Source organism: Catharus ustulatus, chromosome 13, assembly GCF_009819885.2.
Source record: "Catharus ustulatus isolate bCatUst1 chromosome 13, bCatUst1.pri.v2, whole genome shotgun sequence".
In the NCBI taxonomy this organism is placed as follows: domain Eukaryota; kingdom Metazoa; phylum Chordata; class Aves; order Passeriformes; family Turdidae; genus Catharus; species Catharus ustulatus.
Genome location: NC_046233.1, coordinates 756,484 through 776,700, shown reverse-complemented (window position 1 = coordinate 776,700; position 20,217 = coordinate 756,484). Strand labels below are relative to the sequence as shown.

Here is a 20,217-nt window from a genome sequence, read left to right as displayed (position 1 = left end):
ATTCCAGTCTCTTGGGCTCCTCAGTGCAGGGTTATTAACACCCACAGAGATCTCAGTCCCTTGGGCTCCTCAGTGCAGGGTTATTAACACCCAAAACCAGAGATTCCAGTCCCTTGGGCTCCTCAGTGCAGGGTTATTAACACCCTCAGAGATCTCAGGGTGGCCTGAGTGACGTTCAGGGTGCTCTGCAGGGACATGGGTGTTGTACAGAAAGGTTTCCTCTCCCAGTTTTCCCAGCCCAGAGCTTTGGGAATCCCTGGTGTGTGTGGTTCCTGCTGCCAGCTGTCCTTTGAGAGCACAGACTGTGGGACACAGCCCTGCCCTGACACCTCCAGGAGTGGCCAGGACACACGGGGGTGACACAGGGGTGATCCAGGTGTGACACAGGAGGTGACCCAGTTGTGACACAGATGTGATCCAGGTGTGACCCAGGTGTGACACAGGAGGTGACCCAGTTGTGACACAGATGTGATCCAGGTGTGACCCAGGAGGTGACACAGTGCAGCCAAAGGCCCAGCACTTTCTATTTTTAATATTTTCTTGGCTTTTGTCAAACCCAGTGAATGATGTGAGTCACCAGGGCTCCACTCCTGATCACAAACAATATTTTGCTGTCCTTGAATTTTGGCTCATTTTTATTTTGTGTGTTTGATTTGCTCTTCCAGTGCTTTTCAACTTTTGATGTTCTATATAAGGAAACCTATATGAACTTGCAATTTGCAGTTCTTTTAGCAAAAAATATTAATATTTTATTAAGCAAATCCTTCTATACGTAAGCTGCACATCCTGATGCATTAAAATTTAAAGCTAAATTAATGGAGCTTGATTTGTATTCCTGATGTTGTGTTAAATGTTTCCATAAAAAGACCTCTTTCCTCACCCTCGTATCCTCATGGCCACAGGGTCACAGCAGTAGTTGAGATTCTCTCACTAACTTCCTTTCTAATCACTCAAGTGTCCCAGTTTCTCACACAAATATATAAGATAGTCCCTTTTGTATTATTGGATTATTTCTTACAATAATAGAGGCAATTGTGGAGTTTGGAGGAGTCAAGGATTCCTGGAAATAACCAAAATAAATACTATTAAATACATCCCAGGGAAAACTGCCAGAGCATGAGATTTGTCTTCAGTAATTATTGCAGCAATAACTCTTCAGGGGATGTTTCCCCAGCTCTTATTTCACAAATGCAGCCCCAGGGGGACACAGAGGGGCTGTGGTGCCCTGGGTTTGCACTGGGCAGCTGCTGCAGTGGTGCTGGGGCACTCTGGGCACTCTGGGTCACTTCTGGCTCTGAATTTCCCTGGAGCAGGAGAAGCTGCTCACACAGGTAAGGACACTGCAGAGCCAGGGGAATAACTGCAGGACCCCAGCCAGGTGAGTGAAAATTCTCCTTTTATCATCATCCTCACCCCAGAAGGAACAGCAGTGTTTCACTGTTGGATTCCTCTGGCAGGGCTGCAGCTGGTCAGGCTCCTGTGGTGCCTTCAGCAGAGGCATCTTCCCATTCCTGGTTCTTCTGGAGTCTGGGCTTGGTGAGGTGCTGGGCTGGGGGACACAAACTCTCTGCCTGTGACACCAGCTGCTCCTGGCACCAGTGCCCTGAGCTCTGGGTGCTGGGCTGGGGGACACAAACTCTGTGCCTGTGACACCAGCTGCTCCTGGCACCAGTGCACCGAGCTCTGGGTGCTGGGCTGGGCTGGAGGTGCTGGCTGGGCACAGCAGGCTCTGTCCCTGGGATATGCTTCATGAGAGCTGCTGTGTGCCATTGGGAGGGAGATCTTCCTGGAGCAAGCTGAGGTGGGGCTGTTCTTCAGTGTGACTGTCTAATTAATGCTGCAGGAAGGCCATTAGTGTCTGCACAGGGGCATCATGTAGTGTTTTAATTACACAGTGTCAGAGCTCTCTTCCAGCTGGGAGCTCTGGCTCTGGCAGTGTCCGTGGGCTCTGGGGCTGTGCAGCACACTGGGCTGTGTCCCTGGGCTCTGGGGCTGTGTCCCTGGGCACTGGGGCTGTGTCCCTGGGCACTGGGGCTGTGCCCCACGCTCAGCCTGGCTGCAGGAGGAGAGCCCTGGGCTGGCCAGGACAGCACCAGCTCCTGTCCCCATTGCACTGCAGGGGTTTGAGGCAGCTGGTGCTGGAGGTGTGCCTCCCTTCCAGAGCATGGGGCAGTGACTCCACACACAGCTGAGCCATTGCTCTCATTTGTCTGCAAACAGAAACAAATTATTGTGTTAGAGATGCCTGAGCACTGCCTGCAGAGGAGAGCAGGGGATGTGCCTTGTGTTCTGGGTGTGCCCTGGCCCTGAGGTGGCTCTGGGCTTTGGGACAGGGCTGGGGTTCCACAGAGCCCTGCTGGGCTGTGCCAGTGCCTCCCCTCTGGCTGATGTCCCAGCAGTGTGTGCTCTGAGCCCAGCCAGTGCCTGGGAGGTGAGTGCTGAGATAATGGCCAGTGTGGTTCCAGGGACACACTGCTCATGGACACAGCTCCCCTACCAACCCCAGGGCGTGCTCTGGGCTCCTGAATAACTCCCTGATCTGGGGAAGGAGCTCCTGAGTTACTCCCTGATCTGGAGAAGGAGCCCCTGAATAACTCCCTAATCTGGGGAAGGAGCTCCTGAGTAACCCCCTGATCTGGGGAAGGAGCTCCTGAATGACCCCCTGATCTGGGGAAGGAGCTCCTGAATAACCCCCTGATCTGGGGAAGGAGCCCCTGAATAACCCCCTGCTCTGGGGAAGGAGCTCCTGAATAACTCCCTGATCTGGGGAAGGAGCCCCTGAATTACTCTTTGTTCCTGGGGAAGGAGCCCCTGAATAACTCCCTAATCTGGGGAAGGAGCTCCTGAATAACTCCCTGCTCTGGGGAAGGAGCTCCTGAATAACTCCCTGCTCTGGGGAAGGAGCCCCTGAATAACTCCCTGATCTGGGGAAGGAGCCCCTGAATGACCCCCTGATCTGGGGAAGGAGCTCCTGAATAACTCCCTGATCTGGGGAAGGAGCCCCTGAATAACCCCCTGATCTGGGGAAGGAGCTGGGAGCTGCTGCTTGCCTTGGCTAGCAGGCTGGGAAATAAGACTTGCCTGCAATCAGTGACATCCCTGTGGCTCAGGGTTTGGGGACTGGGTCAGCATTGCCCCAGAGCAGGGGGAGCCTGTGCTGGCAGGACAGGGACAGGGACACCAGGGCCACTGCCACAGGATGGAAGTGTCACCCTGCAATCCTTTTTTCCCCACACACAGGAGAACATGGAGTAACTCTGTAATCCTCTGTGCAACTGATGCAGAACCTGCTCACTTCAACACCTCCTGAATCTGTTTGGGCTCAGGCTAATCAATTTACATGCCATAAACATCTCTGTTAGGGAATTTGGAAATAAATGTTATGAATAGTGAGCTGGTGAAGAGAGTAATTAACTGTCTAACCTGCTGGCAAGAGACCTGGCTGTACCTGCCTTTTTCTGATAAAATATTCCAATTGGAACTGGATCCAAGCACCTCTTCTGTGATGTTTGTTGCTCAGGAATATTCTGCCAACAGATGGTATTTTTCTAAAATAACATGTTCGAGTTCATTTCTGTTCATTGTTTTGCTGGGTTTGTTGCTGGGTTTTTCCTTTGGAGCAGAATGTGTTCAAAGTAGATGGAGTTTCTGTTTCTGGCACTGTCAGGGACACTCAGCCCCTCCTGCTGCCCTGCTCCTGTCCCTGCAGTGTCACATCAGTCCCTGGGTGACCCGTGGTGACAGCCCCACTCACAGGGCTGGGGTGTCTGCATGTTTGGGGTTATTCCCAGCACTAATGCTGCTCAGGGCAGGAGGATCTGCAGCCTGGTTGCACAGATTTGGCCGTGCTGGTCCCTTCTGAGCTCAGCCTAACCCTCCTGAGCTCAGCCTGGGCCTTCCTGAGTTCAGCCTAACCCTCCTGAGCTCACCCTGAGCCCTCCTGAGCTCAGCCTGGTCCCTCCTGAGCTCAGCCTAACCCTCCTGAGCTCAGCCTGGTCCCTCCTGAGCTCACCCTGAGCCCTCCTGAGCTCAGCCTGGTCCCTCCTGAGCTCAGCCTAACCCTCCTGAGCTCAGCCTGGGCCCTTCTGAGCTCAGCCTGGTCCCTCCTGAGCTCAGCCTAACCCTCCTGAGCTCAGCCTGGTCCCTCCTGAGCTCAGCCTGGGCCCTTCTGAGCTCAGCCTGGTCCCTCCTGAGCTCAGCCTAACCCTCCTGAGCTCAGCCGGGTCCCTCCTGAGCTCAGCCTGGGCCCTTCTGAGCTCAGCCTGGTCCCTCCTGAGCTCAGCCTAACCCTCCTGAGCTCAGCCTGGTCCCTCCTGAGGTCAGCCTGGGCCCTTCTGAGCTCAGCCTGGTCCCTCCTGAGCTCAGCCTAACCCTCCTGAGCTCAGCCTGGTCCCTCCTGAGCTCAGCCTGGGCCCTTCTGAGCTCAGCCTGGTCCCTCCTGAGCTCAGCCTAACCCTCCTGAGCTCAGCCTGGTCCCTCCTGAGCTCAGCCTGGGCCCTTCTGAGCTCAGCCTGGTCCCTCCTGAGCTCAGCCTAACCCTCCTGAGCTCAGCCTGGTCCCTCCTGAGCTCAGCCTAAGCCCCCCTGAGCTCAGCCTGTTACCCACAGGATCTGAAGGGCAGCTCCATCCCTGGGCCACGGTCAGGCCACCACGCCCAGCCCTGGTGTGTGCTGCAATAATGGATGTTGTTTATTTTGTTCCCCCATTAAATCCTGCAATCTCTCATTGCTCCTGTCAGCCGTGACCAGCACAAACACCTTTAATTATCTCAACTTGCAGAATTAACTTGCAGCCAAGTGGAAGGGAATTTTTCAAGCCACTGGCCCGCTGCATGGCCATATGCTGATTGCTCCCTGCTCCAGCAGGGGTGGGGCAGGCAGAAATCCCCCAGGTCCTGCTCAAGCTGTGCCTGAGCTGGGCTGGGAGGCCCTGGGAGGAGGGCAGGGGCTGTGGGGCTGCTCAGGGCTTGGGTGCATTGGGCACTGGGTGTGTCAGACAGGGCACAGCTCCCAGGTGAGCCCACAGGAGCTGAGCTCTCAGCCAGGACAGCTTTGTGCTGTGCCAGCACAGCAAGGCAATGGTTAAACCTCAGTTAAACCTCAGTTAAATCTCAGTTAAACCTCACCCCTGGCTCTGCAGAGCAGCTCAGGCTCACAGCTGAGGACGTGAAATGTCATTTTCTGTGTTACTGACCCAGGCAGCAACAGCAGCACGAGTGAGGGAGCTCAGCTCCATCAGCCTGGCAAGGCAGAGCAGGGCTGGGCTTTGAGAACAGCACAGGGAAAGTGTTTGTGGGGCCAGAAGTGTGAGGGACAGCAGCTGAGAGTGTGATGGATTACTCGTGTGCTCACAGACAGGAGCAAACTGGAGCGTGAGGAGCTCATAAAAGCTGTAATGGCAAATCAAATGATGGAGCAGAAGCCTTGACTTGAGATTTTGCTTTGTCTTGTGTTGTTCCCTGCCATGGCCACGAGCCTGCAGGCAGACACACTCTGAGGATGAGTTATGTAAGAAATGGGAGTTAAAAAATAAATCAGCCAGGCTCCAAAAGAGGTGCTGGTTCTGCGCCTACACTTCCCCTGTAAAGCCTTCCTGCGAGGCTAATGCCGTTTTGTCAGCAAATATATTCAGGAGCAAGTGCTTTGCTGGGATATTTTATGGCTAATGAACACGTTTGGTTGCTTTTGGCAGGAGTAACAATGTCAGTTTGTGCATTATGGAGGGTGCAGGGTTCTTTATTTAATATCTGGAAGTGGGAAGAGGCTCCTCAGTGGCAGATGTGCTTTGTTGTGTCTGGAGGAGTCGAGCTGTGGGGAGCAGAGCCCTTGAGCTGTGAGCAGAGCTGGGCTGCAGGGTGGGCTCTGAGCCCCCAGCTCAGCCTGCAGGGCTCCCATCACATTCCCTGGGCTCTTTGGTGAGCCCTGCCCAGGGTTTCCATCCCTCTCCCCCCTGCCCAGGGTTTCCATCCCTCCTCCCCCCTGCCCAGGGTTTCCATCCCTCTCCCCCCTACCCAGGGTTTCCATCCCTCTCCCCCCTGCCCAGCCCCAGCCTGGGCACCCCATGGCACCCCTGTCCCAGGGCAGGCTGCTCCCTCTGGGCCATCCCCAGGGTGTGGAGTGGCAGCAAAACCTAAACTCGTGTCTCATCCTTGTCCTGAACTCATGTCTCATCCTTGTCCTGGCAAAGGAGCTTGGGTGGAGAATATTCCATGTTATTGTGTCTGTCCTGAAGGTCTGTGGGGTCAGGGCTCTGCAGGAGAGGGAGAGCCCAGAGACTACAGGCAGAATAATGCTTAGAGTTGTGTCTCTGGAGCAAAGAGCCCTGTGCCTGCCCCTGGCCAGGCAGAATAATGCTTGGGGTTGTGTCTCTGGAGCAAAGAGCCCTGTGCCTGCCCTGGCCAGGCAGAATAATATTTGGGGTTCTGCCTCTGGAGCAAAGAGCCCTGTGCCTGCCCTGGCCAGGCAGTGTGATTGGTGCTGGGAGGAGGGTCAGCACTGGGTTTGTGTCTGCAGAGCCCAGGGCACCCTGAGCTGCTCCTCTGGGTCTCCTTTCCAGCTCTCCTGGTGTGCTGCTCTGAGCTGTGTGCACATCCCTGTTCTGGGAGCAGCCCCTGCTGCCCTGCCACAGCATCACAGCATCACAGCATCTCAGCTCCGGGCCTTTCCCTGCCCCAGGCTTTAGGGCAGATCAGGGCTGGCACCTTCCAGTCGTGCCAGGAGTCTGGTGGTGATTAACAGCAGCCAAAACCTGCAGCTTTGTCTCCATTTTTGTTAAATCTGCAATAATGAGCTGTGTGAAGAGCTGTGGGAACTCTTGGCTTAGAGCTGCTTCTGCAGACCCCAAACATGACCCAGCTGTGTTCTGCAAAATGAGATTTTGGTCCCGTGCCCCGCAGTGCCGAGGGTGCTGGAGCAGAAACGGGGACAGATGTGTCACAGCTGGCTTTGGGGAGGAGAAGGGAATCCCACAGAGGCTGACAGAGCTCTGGCACACCAGGCCCATGTGAGCAGCCCTGAGTTCCCAGCGTTTCAGCAAAGCAGGGAGGCTCCTGACAGGCCACATGTACTGAGTGGGTCAGAAATAATCACTGTTGAAATGTCCCTGAGTGCTGATTCGGGAGGAAATGGCTGTGGCTGGCAGCAGGACTGTAATATCAGATGTGTCATGTGGAATTCAATGGGTCTCCAGCTAATTGTTCACATGATGGACAATGATGGCCCCAAATAAACAGCTGCAAAGGGTCTTTAGCCTGCTCTGAAACAACCTGAGAGGAAGCTTTATTTGCTTTGTTTTCATGGTTTATTTGGTTTTCCTTCCACTAAACTGCAAATGTACATTTTAGTGAGAATGCTGCAGAAATGATTCCCATGGAACATCCTTGTTCCCTGGGGCAGGGATCTGGGGCTGGCTGAGCAGTGCTGACTGCAGCCAGGATTTTGTTCTGCTTTTGCAGTGCTTTGGCTGGTGGGGAAGGGTTTTCAGGCTCCAGCCTCCCTTTCAAGACCAGATTTTCCCCTTTTCCTCCCAGAAGTGCAGCTGGGAGGGCTGGGGCAGGTTTTTCTCCTCCCTGTGTAAGGTGGGGTGGGTGCATGGCCCAGGGCAGGGTTTCCATGCACAGGGGTGCACTGAAATCTTTCCCTGGCTGTGGGGAGAAAATTCCCTGCCCTGGCAGTGTGTCCCAGCCACTCCTCATTTTCTGTGTTCATCTGCTGTTCTTTTAGGGTCCAGTTGACTGAGCATAACCTGAGCAGGATAATTTAATGTTGTTAGTATTATTAATACCACTGCAGCAATCTAATTAGGGCCCAACTGAGCTGGATACTGAATTTCCCTCAGAATTTTGTATTTCATCTTCCTTCCCTGCCCTGTGCTGCCTTGCACACAGGATGTGATGAGGAAATCCCTGTCCCATTGGTGCTGAGGCTTCAGGAAGGGAAAGCCAGCACCAAATGATTTGGAAAATGCAGGATTTTGAATGGGCTGGGGAATTAGAGGATAAATAAATGCCAGCACTTCTGAGCTGGCAGGCACTGGGAGAGAAATGCTCTCCAAATTCCAAACACGTGCTTGGTTTCCTCTCAGCACTGCCCTTTCCTGCCTGGGAGCTGTGCTGGCCTTGGCAGAAGCAGCACTTGTTCACAGCCACAGGTGACAGAAAAAATAAGAAGTTGTTGGTTCATAAGAGAGATAAACAAAGACAAAAGCTTCAAACCTTAGGTAAGGCTGTGCCATGACAAGCAGCTCTGGAAAGGAGTTTTCAGGAGAAAAACCAGAGTTCCTGCATTTGCTTGTAGATGTAGATTGTCCTTGAGGCTTGTCCTTGTGACTCAAACTGTCAGGCTGTGGGGCAGTGTGGGGGTTCCAGCGAGCAGGGGCTGATTGCTGAGCTGGGGCTTTGGGTGTTTCTGCCACCCTGCTCAACAAAAACCTCTGTGGCTGCCCCTGGGTCCCTGGCAGTGCCCAGGGCCGGGTTGGACATTGGGGTTGGAGCACCTGGGCAGTGGAGGTGTCCTTGGGACAATGGGAGGTGTCCCTGGAACAGTGGAGGTGTCCCTGGGGCAGTGGGAGGTGTCCTTGGGACAATGGGAGGTGTCCCTGGGGCAGTGGAGGTGTCCCTGGGCAATGGGAGGTGTCCCTGGGGCAGTGGAGGTGTCCCTGGGGCAGTGGGAGGTGTCCCTGGAACAGTGGGAGGTGTCCCTGGGGCAGTGGAGGTGTCCCTGGAACAGTGGGAGGTGTCCCTGGAACAGTGGGAGGTGTCCCTGGGACAGTGGAGGTGTCCCTGGAACAGTGGGAGGTGTCCCTGGGGCAGTGGAGGTGTCCCTGGGGCAGTGAAGGTGTCCCTGGGGCAGTGGGAGGTGTCCCTGGGACAATGGGAGGTGTCCCTGGGGCAGTGGAGGTGTCCTTGGGGCAGTGAAGGTGTCCCTGGGGCAGTGGGAGGTGTCCCTGGGGCAGTGGAGGTGTCCTTGGGGCAGTGGAGGTGTCCCTGGGGCAGTGGGAGGTGTCCCTGGGACAATGGGAGGTGTCCCTGGGGCAGCGTTGGTGTCCCTGGGTTAGTGAAGGTGTCCCTGGGACAATGGGAGGTGTCCCTGGGGCAGTGGAGGTGTCCCTGGGACAATGGGAGGTGTCCCTGGGGCAGTGAAGGTGTCCCTGGGGCAGTGGAGGTGTCCCTGGGGCAGTGGAGGTGTCCCTGGGTTAGTGGAGGTGTCCCTGGGGCAGTGAAGGTGTCCCTGGGACAATGGGAGGTGTCCTTGGGGCAATGGGAGGTGTCCCTGGGACAATGGGAGGTGTCCCTGGGGCAATGGGAGGTGTCCCTGGGGCAGTGGAGGTGTCCCTGGGGCAGTGGAGGTGTCCCTGCCATGGCAGGGGTGGCACTGGGTGGGGTTTGATGTCCAAACCACTTTGGGATTCTGTGATGGTTCAGATTTTCCCCCATTCTAAGCCACTTTAGGATAAAATTTTGCCTTGGATTAACTCTGCTTTCAGAAGACACTTTTGCCCTAACGTATCCAGTTAAAGAGACGAGAACTGTGTGTTGTAAATGCACATTTGGAAGCACATGCTCTTTTTTAATTAAAAGAATATTATGCAGGGGCTGCAGGATGAATTCTGAAGATGCACAGTCCACCCCCTTCCATTAGTGAGGAGACAACACAAAGCTGTAGGCAGATCTAAAAGCATTAAAATAATTAATTTTCCATTTTATTGTGTGTCAACAGAAATATATAATAATAAGCATTTTTGCAAAAACTGTGGATTAAGCATTTTTCTGTACATCAGTGGTGAGCTGAAAATGTCCTTGCTTTAATGTAGAACAAATGGCCCTTGGATCTCATTAAGGATGTTCTGAGGGCTCAGAGGAGCTCTCAGTGCTGCTGGGGCAGAGCAGGTGGGGCTGCTACAAAAAGGTGACAAATATCAAACCAAAGACAAAGGAGGAGTGGGAATGAAAGGGAAATGAGGGAGGTTAAGAATTGCTTCTTGTGGGAGCACCAGAGAGGAGCTGCAGCGTGGGAGCACAGTGATGGTGATAGCTGGAGGTTTCCAACCATAATTAATTGGATGTGTTAAATGGGGTGTGATGGGAGCTGCTGGTTCAGTTCTGGGCCCCCTCCTGCCAGGAGAACCTCGAGGGCTGGAGAAGGGAAGGGAAGGGAAGGGCTGGGCTGCAGGGCCAGCTGGGAAGGGCTGAAGGGAAAATGGGATTTCCCACTGGAGGAAATCCCACACGGAGATCTGACCCCATTCCAGTGCAGCACTGGTGTCCCAGCCCCAGGGCACTGGGATGGGATATTGGGATGGGATATTGGGGTGGGATAATGGGATGGGATATTGGGATGGGATAATGGGGTGGGATAATGGGATGGGATATTGGGATGGGATATTGGGATGGGATGGGATATTGGGATGGGATATTGGGATGGGATGGGATATTGGGAGTGGATGGGATATTGGGATGGGATATTGGGATGGGATAATGGGATGGGATATTGGGATAGGATATTGGGATGGGATATTGGGATGGGATAATGGGATGGGATATTGGGATGGGATATTGGGATGGGATATTGGGAGGGGATGGGATATTGGAATGGGATGGGATATTGGAATGGGATATTGGGATAGGATATTGGGATGGGATGGGATAATGGGATGGGATATTGGAATGGGATGGGATATTGGGATGGGATATTGGAATGGGATATTGGAATGGGATGGGATATTGGGATGGGATGGGATGATGGGATGGGATATTGGGATGGGATGGCCACACCTGTTTCAAGAGAGAGTTTGGAGCCTCTGGAATGCAGTGTTGTCCTGCAGAGGTGCTCAGGCAGCTCTGCTCAGTGCAGGATTTGTTTGCACCAGGCAGACCTGGTGGGTTTTATCTCCACCTTGCAGGCTCAGTGCAGCCCCTGGAGCCAGGGAAGTGAGAAGGAGCTCCAGTGTGAGTGGAGCACATCTGGGCCAGGCATCCTCTGCATCCTCCCTGGCACTCTCCTTATCACCACTGTTATCTCTGAAGGGATTCCAGTGGATATTTTGCAGAAAATCTGCTGAGGATGTGTTATTGACACATTCTTAGCTTAAAACCATTATCGTGGTAAATCCCTGGATTTAAAACCTAATTACAAGACATTAATAGCTGGGCCTGAAGAGCTAAGTCATGCAAATATTGCTGTCTGCAAAGTGGAATATACACAAATGTTTGAACTGCTGAGTTAGGAGCTGCAGTCTGGAGGTGGCAATAAATCTGAGCCCAGTCCTCGCCGCCGGCTCTGCGTGTCCATGAAATTAATGGCACTATCATTATGAAAGTGGGAGCAGGGAACGTGGCTATTTTCTTCCCTGAGTAGGTTAATTACCACTAATGTAATTATTTTTCTACTGATTTTTATTTTAATCAAACATTGCACGAAACAATTAAGTTCAGAACAAATGGCTTATTATGGAAATGTTTGTGGCGGAGGGAAGCAAAGCAGCAATGTTTGAATTATACACAGAGATTGAGTTACTTTATTCATTAAAATGAACAATTACATTAGGCCTTATGAGACAGACTAAGCATTTCTTGTTAGTGTTTGTTCTGTAGTGAACATAATGAGGATATTTATCGTGAGTGGATCCCATCCCTCCTGCTCGAGGCGCTCAGGAATGGGGGATGTGTGCAGCAGGGAGAACATCCTTCCCAAATCTGCCAGGGCTGAGGCCAGGGAGCCCCTGGGCACTGACTGGCATTGCTGCTGCTCTGGGGACAATAAATTCCTTTTTGCCTGGGCAGAAATGGAAGGTTCTACATAAACACCCCCAGTTGTTCTGTTAGTTGCAAAGGCACTTTGTATGAGATTTTTTGCTGCCTGCTCTGCATTTCCAACTAATCCCTGGAGGTATCTACAAGGTGTTTAGACATGGGCCGAATTTTCTTTTAAAAATGTGCTTTTCTGAGTGGGGACAGTATCTAGTTTGAGTCAGGGTCTCACCCCTGCTGCAGGCATTGGTGGCCAGCATTCCCTCACAGGCACTTTGCATGCTGAATTTTCTCCAGAAACAGCAGAAATCTGTCCAAGGCCAGTGCCAGGGCTGTTGGGTGTCATCCCAGGATGGATGGATTCCTGGCAGGATCCCAGGAAAAGGACTCTCCTCAATCTGCCCCATCTCTTTCTCTGCTCTCACTGAGTGTCTGTGCAGCCTTGGGGCTGTCCCAGGCACATGGAACATGTTTGGGGAGCTGGAAATTCATCCTTTTGTGGCCAGGAGGGAAGCAGGGCTGTGACAGCTCTCCTGCAAGCTGCACACCTTCAGAGTAAAGGAGCTCATGGATCTTTTCCCCAGAATGCTGGAGGTTAATGAATTTCCCAGGCAGTGGCAGGCCTCTAGAATCTCTCTTATTGAGGATTATTTTTACAACATTCACAGAGACCCTTGGTACTCCAGTGTGTGAGCAGAGTGTGACTTAAGGGTTTGGTGTTTTCACAAATACAAAATAATGATGATACAGGATCTATTTTGATTTAAATTAGGGAAGTGCAACTTGATCCTTCAGTTTAAAGCTTGCCCATCCAAGTCTTCCTGTCTACATGAATAATTAAGGCAGCTGATTCAAGAAACTCAAGAAACTGAGAATTTTTACTTGTAGGGAAAATCGTGGAGCTTGTCAGCATTTAAGTGACCTAAAGAAAAATAGGTGAGATTCTGTTTTTAATGACACTTGGTCACACTTCTTCCAGGGGGTCAGGTTTAATGTTTGGAAAAGACAAACACAGAGAGCAGCTGCTGGAGCCATGAGGGGCTGGTGAGTGGGGCTGGGAAAGGCAGAACCTTCCCAGGCTCCAGTCTGGACTATTCCATGGGGCTCCAGTGCTAAACTTCCTTCTCCTGGAAGCTGGTGAGTGGCTTTAGTGGGGCATAGTTTGAAATGATTTGAGTCTAATTTTCCACAGTACTTGGGAGCCTTTGTCACACACCTTGGAGTTGAGGATTCTCCAGACTGCAGGGTAAGTGAGACTTTCCATGTATTTAATAGAACCATTTGTCATTTGCATTCCCAGAAGCACATGTGGTATTTCAAAAGCTGAATGTGACTTTGAAATGAAATATTATCTAATTATTGCTTTTTTCAGTGATGACCATTTACTTTGTCCTTCATACTTCTCACCTGGCTTGTGTGGCAGACCTTCCCCCATTCCCACTGAGCCCATGCCCTATAGAAAACATTTCCATCATTTCAAACCTTCCCCTGCTCAGTAGCAGTTCCAGGAAGGGAGATCTCTGTTCTGTCTTGGTAAGAAGCCCCAAGGTTTGTGGAGAGCAGCCTTGCAAATGTGAGTTCTGCCTTCCCTCAAGGTTTGCAGTGTTCTTACTGATTCTCATGAAAAGCAGCTTTTCACTCTTGTGGTTTGTCTGGGGTTGTAGGTCATTGCATCAGGCTTGGGGACAAACAGAAATGAGAAATGCAAGCAGTGAACACAGGGGCCAGAGCCCCAGGGTGCTGTTCCTGACTCCTGGGAGCTTTGTCCAGCTGGGTTTTGTGTGTTGGGGCTCCCCCATCCCCTCCCTCACTCCCAGCTCATGTCTGTGCTGCCAGCCCTAAGCCAGCCTGTGTGTGTCCTAGAGATGGAGGAGATGCAGTGGGGAGGAGGGGTGTGCTCTGTGCCCCCCTCAGTGTGCAGCTAGCCCTAAAACAGGCCTAAGCCAGGCCTAACCCAGGTGTGTGTGTCCTAGAGATGGAGGAGATGCAGTGGGGCTGCGGGGCGCGCTCTGTGCCCCCCTCAGTGTGCAGCCAGCACTAAGCCAGCCCTAAGCCAGGCCTAACCCCAGGCTGTGTGTGTCCCACAGGTCGAGGAGATGCAGTGGGGAGGCGGAGTGTACTCTGTGCCTCCCTCAGTGTGCAGCCAGCCCTAAGCCAGCCCTAAGCTAGCCCTAAGCCAGCCCTAAAGCAGCCCTAAGCCAGGCCTAACGCAGTGTCTGTGTCCCCCAGGTGGAGGAGATGCAGTGGGGCGGCGGGGCGCGCTCCGTGCCCCCCTCGGTGTGCAGCCAGCCCTAAGCCAGGCCTAAGCCAGCCCTAAAGCAGCCCTAAGCCAGGCCTAACCCAGGCTGTCTGTGTCCCCCAGGTGGAGGAGATGCAGTGGGGCGGCGGGGCGCGCTCCGTGCCCCCCTCGGTGTGCAGCCAGCCCTAAGCTAGCCCTAAAACAGCCCTAAAGCAGCCCTAAGTCAGCCCTAAGCCAGGCCTAACCTAGGTGTCTGTGTCCCCCAGGTGGAGGAGATGCAGTGGGGCGGCGGGGCGCGCTCCGTGCCCCCCTCGGTGTGCAGCCAGCCGTGCCGGCCGGGCGAGAGGAAGAAGATGGTGAAGGGGATGCCGTGCTGCTGGCACTGCGAGCTGTGTGACGGGTACCAGTACCAGGCCGACGAGGTCACCTGCCTGCTCTGCTCCTACAACGAGCGGCCCAACGAGAACCGCACCGGCTGCCGCTCCATCCCCATCATCAAGCTGGAGTGGCACTCGCCCTGGGCCGTCATCCCCGTCTTCCTGGCCATGCTGGGCATCATCGCCACCATCTTCGTCATGGCCACGTTCATCCGCTACAACGACACGCCCATCGTGCGCGCCTCGGGCCGGGAGCTCAGCTACGTGCTGCTCACGGGCATCTTCCTGTGCTACATCATCACCTTCCTGATGATCGCCAAGCCCGACGTGGCCGTGTGCTCCTTCCGCAGGATCTTCCTGGGGCTGGGCATGTGCATCAGCTACGCCGCGCTGCTCACCAAGACCAACCGCATCTACCGCATCTTCGAGCAGGGCAAGAAGTCGGTGACGGCGCCGCGCCTCATCAGCCCCACCTCGCAGCTGGCCATCACCTCCAGCCTCATCTCGGTCCAGCTGCTCGGGGTCTTCATTTGGTTCGCGGTTGACCCGCCCAACATCATCATAGATTATGATGAGCAGAAAACTATGAACCCCGATCAGGCCAGAGGAGTTCTCAAATGTGACATTACGGATCTACAAATCATTTGTTCCTTGGGTTATAGCATTCTGCTCATGGTGACGTGCACTGTGTATGCCATCAAGACTCGGGGGGTCCCAGAGAATTTTAATGAAGCCAAACCCATTGGATTCACTATGTACACTACCTGTATAGTATGGCTTGCCTTCATTCCAATATTTTTTGGCACTGCCCAGTCAGCAGAAAAGGTAGGTGAGAGTGCGCAGGTACCTGAGGATTCTCGGTGGTTGTGCTCAGCTTTCCCTGGATTTGCAGCTGAGCTCTCCAGTCAGCTCCTCCCTGGCTCACGGGCAATCTGTGGGCCTGTTTAGCTCGTGGGCCATTCGTTTGATAAACTGGCGAATGATCAATAGCAATCCCATTAGCCATTAGTTTTATTGTTGCATCTATTTCAATTGTTTCTTTGCAGTCGGGTAAGTGGGCATTAGCTGTCATATTATCCACAAAGAGCCATCTCCTAACTAAATCATTTGGAATACAAGATGTAAGCAAGAAAACTGTCAGAAGGTGCTCGGGTGGACTCCTGTGCCTCTGGAGCTGAGCCCTGAGGGCAGCGTGGAGTCTGAGGAGGGCTCAGCTCCCAGAGCAGCCCCAGGACACATTTACACCTCGGTGTGAAGGGCCTGCCCTGAGCTCCTGTGGCTGAGCACAGTGGCTCCAGTGATGCCCCATGGTGCAGATTCACTTTTACTCCTCTCTGGAGAAGAGCTCTCATTTCAGAGGGATTTGGCACATTCCTCCAAGTCCAGTATTTAGAGGGCAGTGATGATCCTGGGCTGTCCTGAACTGCTGTCAGTCTGGTTTACCCCTCCAGCCCACCCCAGCCTGGAGGAAACTGCTGTCACATCCTTCCCCGCGGTGTGCTGTGAATCCAGGCATCCCTCACCTGTCCCAAATGCTCCCCCAGCCCTTGCATGGATGTGGCAGCACGCTGTTATCCCCAGATCCTGGACCCACCCTTCCTCCTGCAGGAAACAGCTTTGGCTGCTTCTTTTCCCACTTCTGTTTTCCATTTTACATTTCTGGAGCACAGAGCAGGCTCAGTGCTGTGGCTGGAATTGCTGTGTGGTGAGCAAGTCTCAGCCCCAGGGGCAGTGTCCCTTTGGGCAGGGCTGTCACCCCAAGGGCTCACCTGGGGCTGTGCAGGTGAAGCTGCAGGAGCACAGCAGGGACATTGGGACAGGTCCTGCTGTCCTTCCCTGGCCAGGGCTGCACAGAGCTTCGTTCTCTGCAGCTCAGGAGCTCATAGGGATTTGCAGGTGCTCCTCAGGGATCAGCCCAGAGGGAGTTTGATGGAAAGGGATCACTCAGGTAGGAGCTGAGGTTGTGGAGAGGTTTCCTCTCAGCTCTGCACTGGGATTTCAGAGCCACTGCATCCCAGAGGGAATTCCTCTCAGCTGGAGAGGAGACCTGCCAAGGCTCACCAGCACTTCCAACACCCCTGCTGTCCCTGTGCAGCTGAGATAAGGAGGAGAGGAGCAGCTCTGAGTGCAGAGGGGTCTGTTTGTGAGCTGGCTGTGCCACGGGCAGTGCTGGGCTCCCTGCACGGCACTGGGGCTGCAGGGGACGGAGGTGAACTGCCTGGAGTTGTGTGCACAGGTCTCACCAGGGGATTTCAGAGCACAGAGAAATCCAGAGGCTGCTGCCAGCGCTCAGAGCTGCTCAGCAGCGACCCTGAGGTCTCCATGTGCTCCTGGAGCTGAGCTTAAACTCCTTAAACCTGGGTTTTGGGAGTGCTGGGTTCGTGTTCAGCCCGTGTGGGACAGCAGAAGGGATGGTGATGATGATGATGATGATGATGATGATGATGATGATGATGATGATGATGATGATGATGATGATGGATCTCACCCAGAGATCTCCCGCAGAGCACAGAGGATGGCACAGGGCAGGGCAGGCAGCCCCTCACTCCCTGTGACCCAGCCTGGGCACCCTGGGGACACTGGGGACGCTGGGGACATTGGGGACACAGTGGCTGCTCTGAGCTGCTGGGGCTCTGCAGGAGCTTTGCTGCTTTCCATTCTTTCCTGGCACTCCTTTTGGGTGGGGGTGCAGGGATTGTGCTTTTTGGTGCTTGCTACTGATTTCCTGTCAGATATTTCCTCTGGAAAATATTGTGCCTTACTTAGCCACGCACGTCTGTGCTGAAATGGAAATTGCACCTGCTGGAAAATCTCATGCAGCACGATCTTTTAAACTGAGGAATGGGGTTATATATAACACTGTGGCTTTCAGTGTATGGATTTATTTTATTTTATCGATAAATACAAGCATAATGTTGTTCAGTAGAAGGCATATTGAAAACACCTGCCTTGTTCAGGGTAGAGAATAACACCTCCAACAACAACCAAAAAAACCCAGCAATGTGCTGCAGGTAATTCATAAAAGGTGAATAATTCAAGCAGGAGCTGTTGAGCAGGTGGAGGGAGGCCAGGCATGTGAGGAAGGGCAGAAATCCGAGTTTCTCCAGGATGGAGATGAGCCACGAGGCACAGGGAGGTGGCACGTGCTGAAAGCAGATTTCAGTCCTTTTTACAGCTTGAGTTCACTCAGGTGTCTTTGTCCACATCAGAAACACAGAGAGCACGTGGCTGGGTGTGATTTGTGGTCAGCTGGGGTTTTTGGGCTCCCATGGGTGGGCAATGGGCTCGTCCCTGCCAGGTGCCAGCACAGCTCTGAGCTCTGCTCCCTGCCTGCCACGGCAGCTCCGGGGCTTTCCTGCACTGAGTACAAATCCTGAAACTGCTGTGACAGTCCTGGGGACAGGAGCTGTGCTGTCCCTGCTCACAGCAATCCTTCTGTGGCTTTGGGCTGAAGGAGGGAGACTCAGAGTGGATCTATGGAAGGAATTCCAGCCTGTGAGGGGGAGGCACAGGGTGCTCAGAGGAGCTGAATATTCCCCTGAAATCTCATTTTCTCAGATGATGTCATTGGGCTGATAGAGAGAGAGATGTCATCGTTGTTTTCGTGTTTCATGGAGGTTCTGCTGCCTCAGAGCTCTGATTGCTTTTATTCAGTAATTGTGCTAAGATTCAAATAATGCATTGCTGGATGTGTTTATGAGCCAGTGAGAGCTGTCAGTGCTCCTGAATATATCCTGCCATGGGGCTCTTCCCTCGAATGATCTTCAGGGCTTTTTTCAAGTTAAAAAAGTTCTACCAGGACTGAGTGACTTGTTCAGGTTGTCCTGCTTGGGAGCTTTATTCTTCCTGCAATGATGAAAAAAGGGAGAAGTTGGAATAGGGAAAAGAGTTTTGTCACCTTCCATCAGCTTATTTTTCCATGAGCTTTCAGTTGTAAACTGTTGGGGTTTTTTTTTGGGGGGTGGTTTGTAGGTTTTGTAATGAAATTTGAAGTCCCTAATCCCATCAGCTCTTCCACCTTCCTTCTTGTTTCTCTGTTTTTTTTTCAGTGCCCCTTTTATTCAAATCAATAAGCAGGGCAAGTCAGGCATATTTGGCAGCAACACTTTTACTTATTGTGTTGAGTGTTCCATAAATACTATAATTTAAAGGCACATGCAAAATGGGTCCTTGTTCAGATTAAATAATGTCACATTAGCACAGGAGCACTTCAGTCTCTGTTCTATTTTTTGGTGGAACTAAATTACCCTTCAATTCTCTGTAACACAAATACCAATTAGCCAGGTAGGACACACTTGTATTTTCTCCCTTGGGAAGGCTTGGGCTGACAGTTGCTATAGCAACTCTACATATGTGGATTTGGAGTTATGAGGAATTTAATGCAACGTGTGTTGGAGTTTTACACTGTTGGGCTGTGGAGAAAACCAAGCTTTGAGCTCGCAGGGGATGTGACAGAGTGTGCATTGCAGCTTGGGTTTAAAATTCACAAATTCAAACCACAAATTCCTGGTAACAGGAATTTCTCATTGATGAACTTTCACTTCACCCATCACTTCATTATCTGCGTGTCCACTTGCTGAAGTTCTTAAATTTTTCCAGCCTTGATTGCATCCCAGAGAACACCCTGGAATTTAAGGATGTGACATTAGAGCAGTCCTGAGTCAAGGCTGAGCTGAAGAACAGCTTCACCTGATTGCAGCTCAGACCCTCCAGGCTGGAGATCCTCAAAGCACAGGGCATTCAAAAAAATCCACTTTTATGAAGTACTGGAGTTCTGCCTTTTAACTGAGGAGAAACTCAGTGTTCTTTGAAATCTAGAAGTGAAATAATCAGTGGAATCTTTGGAGGGCTGATAACCTTCACTACAGAAGTGATGCTGGCCTAGGTTGTGATCAGGTTATGTAACAGCACTGCTGAAAAGTGTATAAACACCCTTGTGAGAACCTTGGAGTGTTTATAGAGATCCAGTTCTAATTTCTGTAGAACTAAACACAAAGTTTAAGCACAGCTTCTGGGTAAAGTTCTCAGGTCACAGGGAATCTGTCACTGGGGTTTGACACGACAGGGATGTCTTGGGAAGGAGCCTCTGCTCCTCAAGGTGGTGTCTGGAAAATCCAGGACATTTTGGTAATAAACAGTTTTCCTGCAGTGCTGCCCTGCATTCCCCAGCCAGGGATTTCCTGGGACAGAGCTCCTGCCTGTGCTGGTCCTGTCCTGGGGTTTCCACCCCAGCCCAGCAGGCAGTGGCAGCTGCAGGACTCTGCAAATGCAGCTCTGTGCATGTCTGCTGTCAAGGCAGGTATCTCAAGGCAGGGAACACACACGTGCACACCCTGAGTGAAATAAGGGCTGATTGCAGTAATTAGATCCTCCTCAGAAGACCATAAATTAACGGTGATTATGATTCTTGAAAGAGCAGCAGCAGAAGGTACAAGCAACGTTGCTCTGCTTTATCACATTTGCTGCATTGTAATGCTCCTTTAATGTTAATATGTACTTTTGTAGTAAAATCTAATTGCAAACACTGAGCAGGCAGAGCCCAAGGCCACAATCGTGTTCCACATAATTACCTGGGGAGGGGGGGCTCCCCCAGCCAGCAGAGCCACCAGCACAGCCAGCAATGCCACCAGCACAGCCAGGCAGTGTCACCAGCACAGCCAGCAATGCCACCAGCACAGCCAGGCAGGGCAGATACAGCCAGCAATGCCACCAGCACAGGCAGCAATGCCACCAGCACAGGCAGCAGTGCCACCAGTAGAGCCAGGCAATGCCACCAGCACAGCCAGCAATGCCACCAGCACAGGCAGCAGTGCCACCAGTACAGCCAGCAATGTCACCAGCACAGGCAGCAGTGC

The 20,217-nt window shown here is 52.6% G+C and overlaps 1 protein-coding gene across 2 annotated transcripts in view; it reads left to right on the top strand.

Moving 5' to 3' along the window:
* The window catches only part of GRM7 (glutamate metabotropic receptor 7), a 201,873-nt gene that overhangs the window by 144,594 nt on the left and 37,062 nt on the right, over nt 1-20,217 (top strand). The window contains exon 8 of one of the 2 annotated variants that reach the window (XM_033071604.2): nt 14,252-15,187. In XM_033071604.2, the coding sequence (XP_032927495.1) occupies nt 14,252-15,187 (936 nt within the window). Of the gene's footprint in view, nt 1-13,975; nt 14,068-14,251; nt 15,188-20,217 lie in introns of those variants that run through there. The other variant, XM_033071603.1, reaches the window with a different exon arrangement.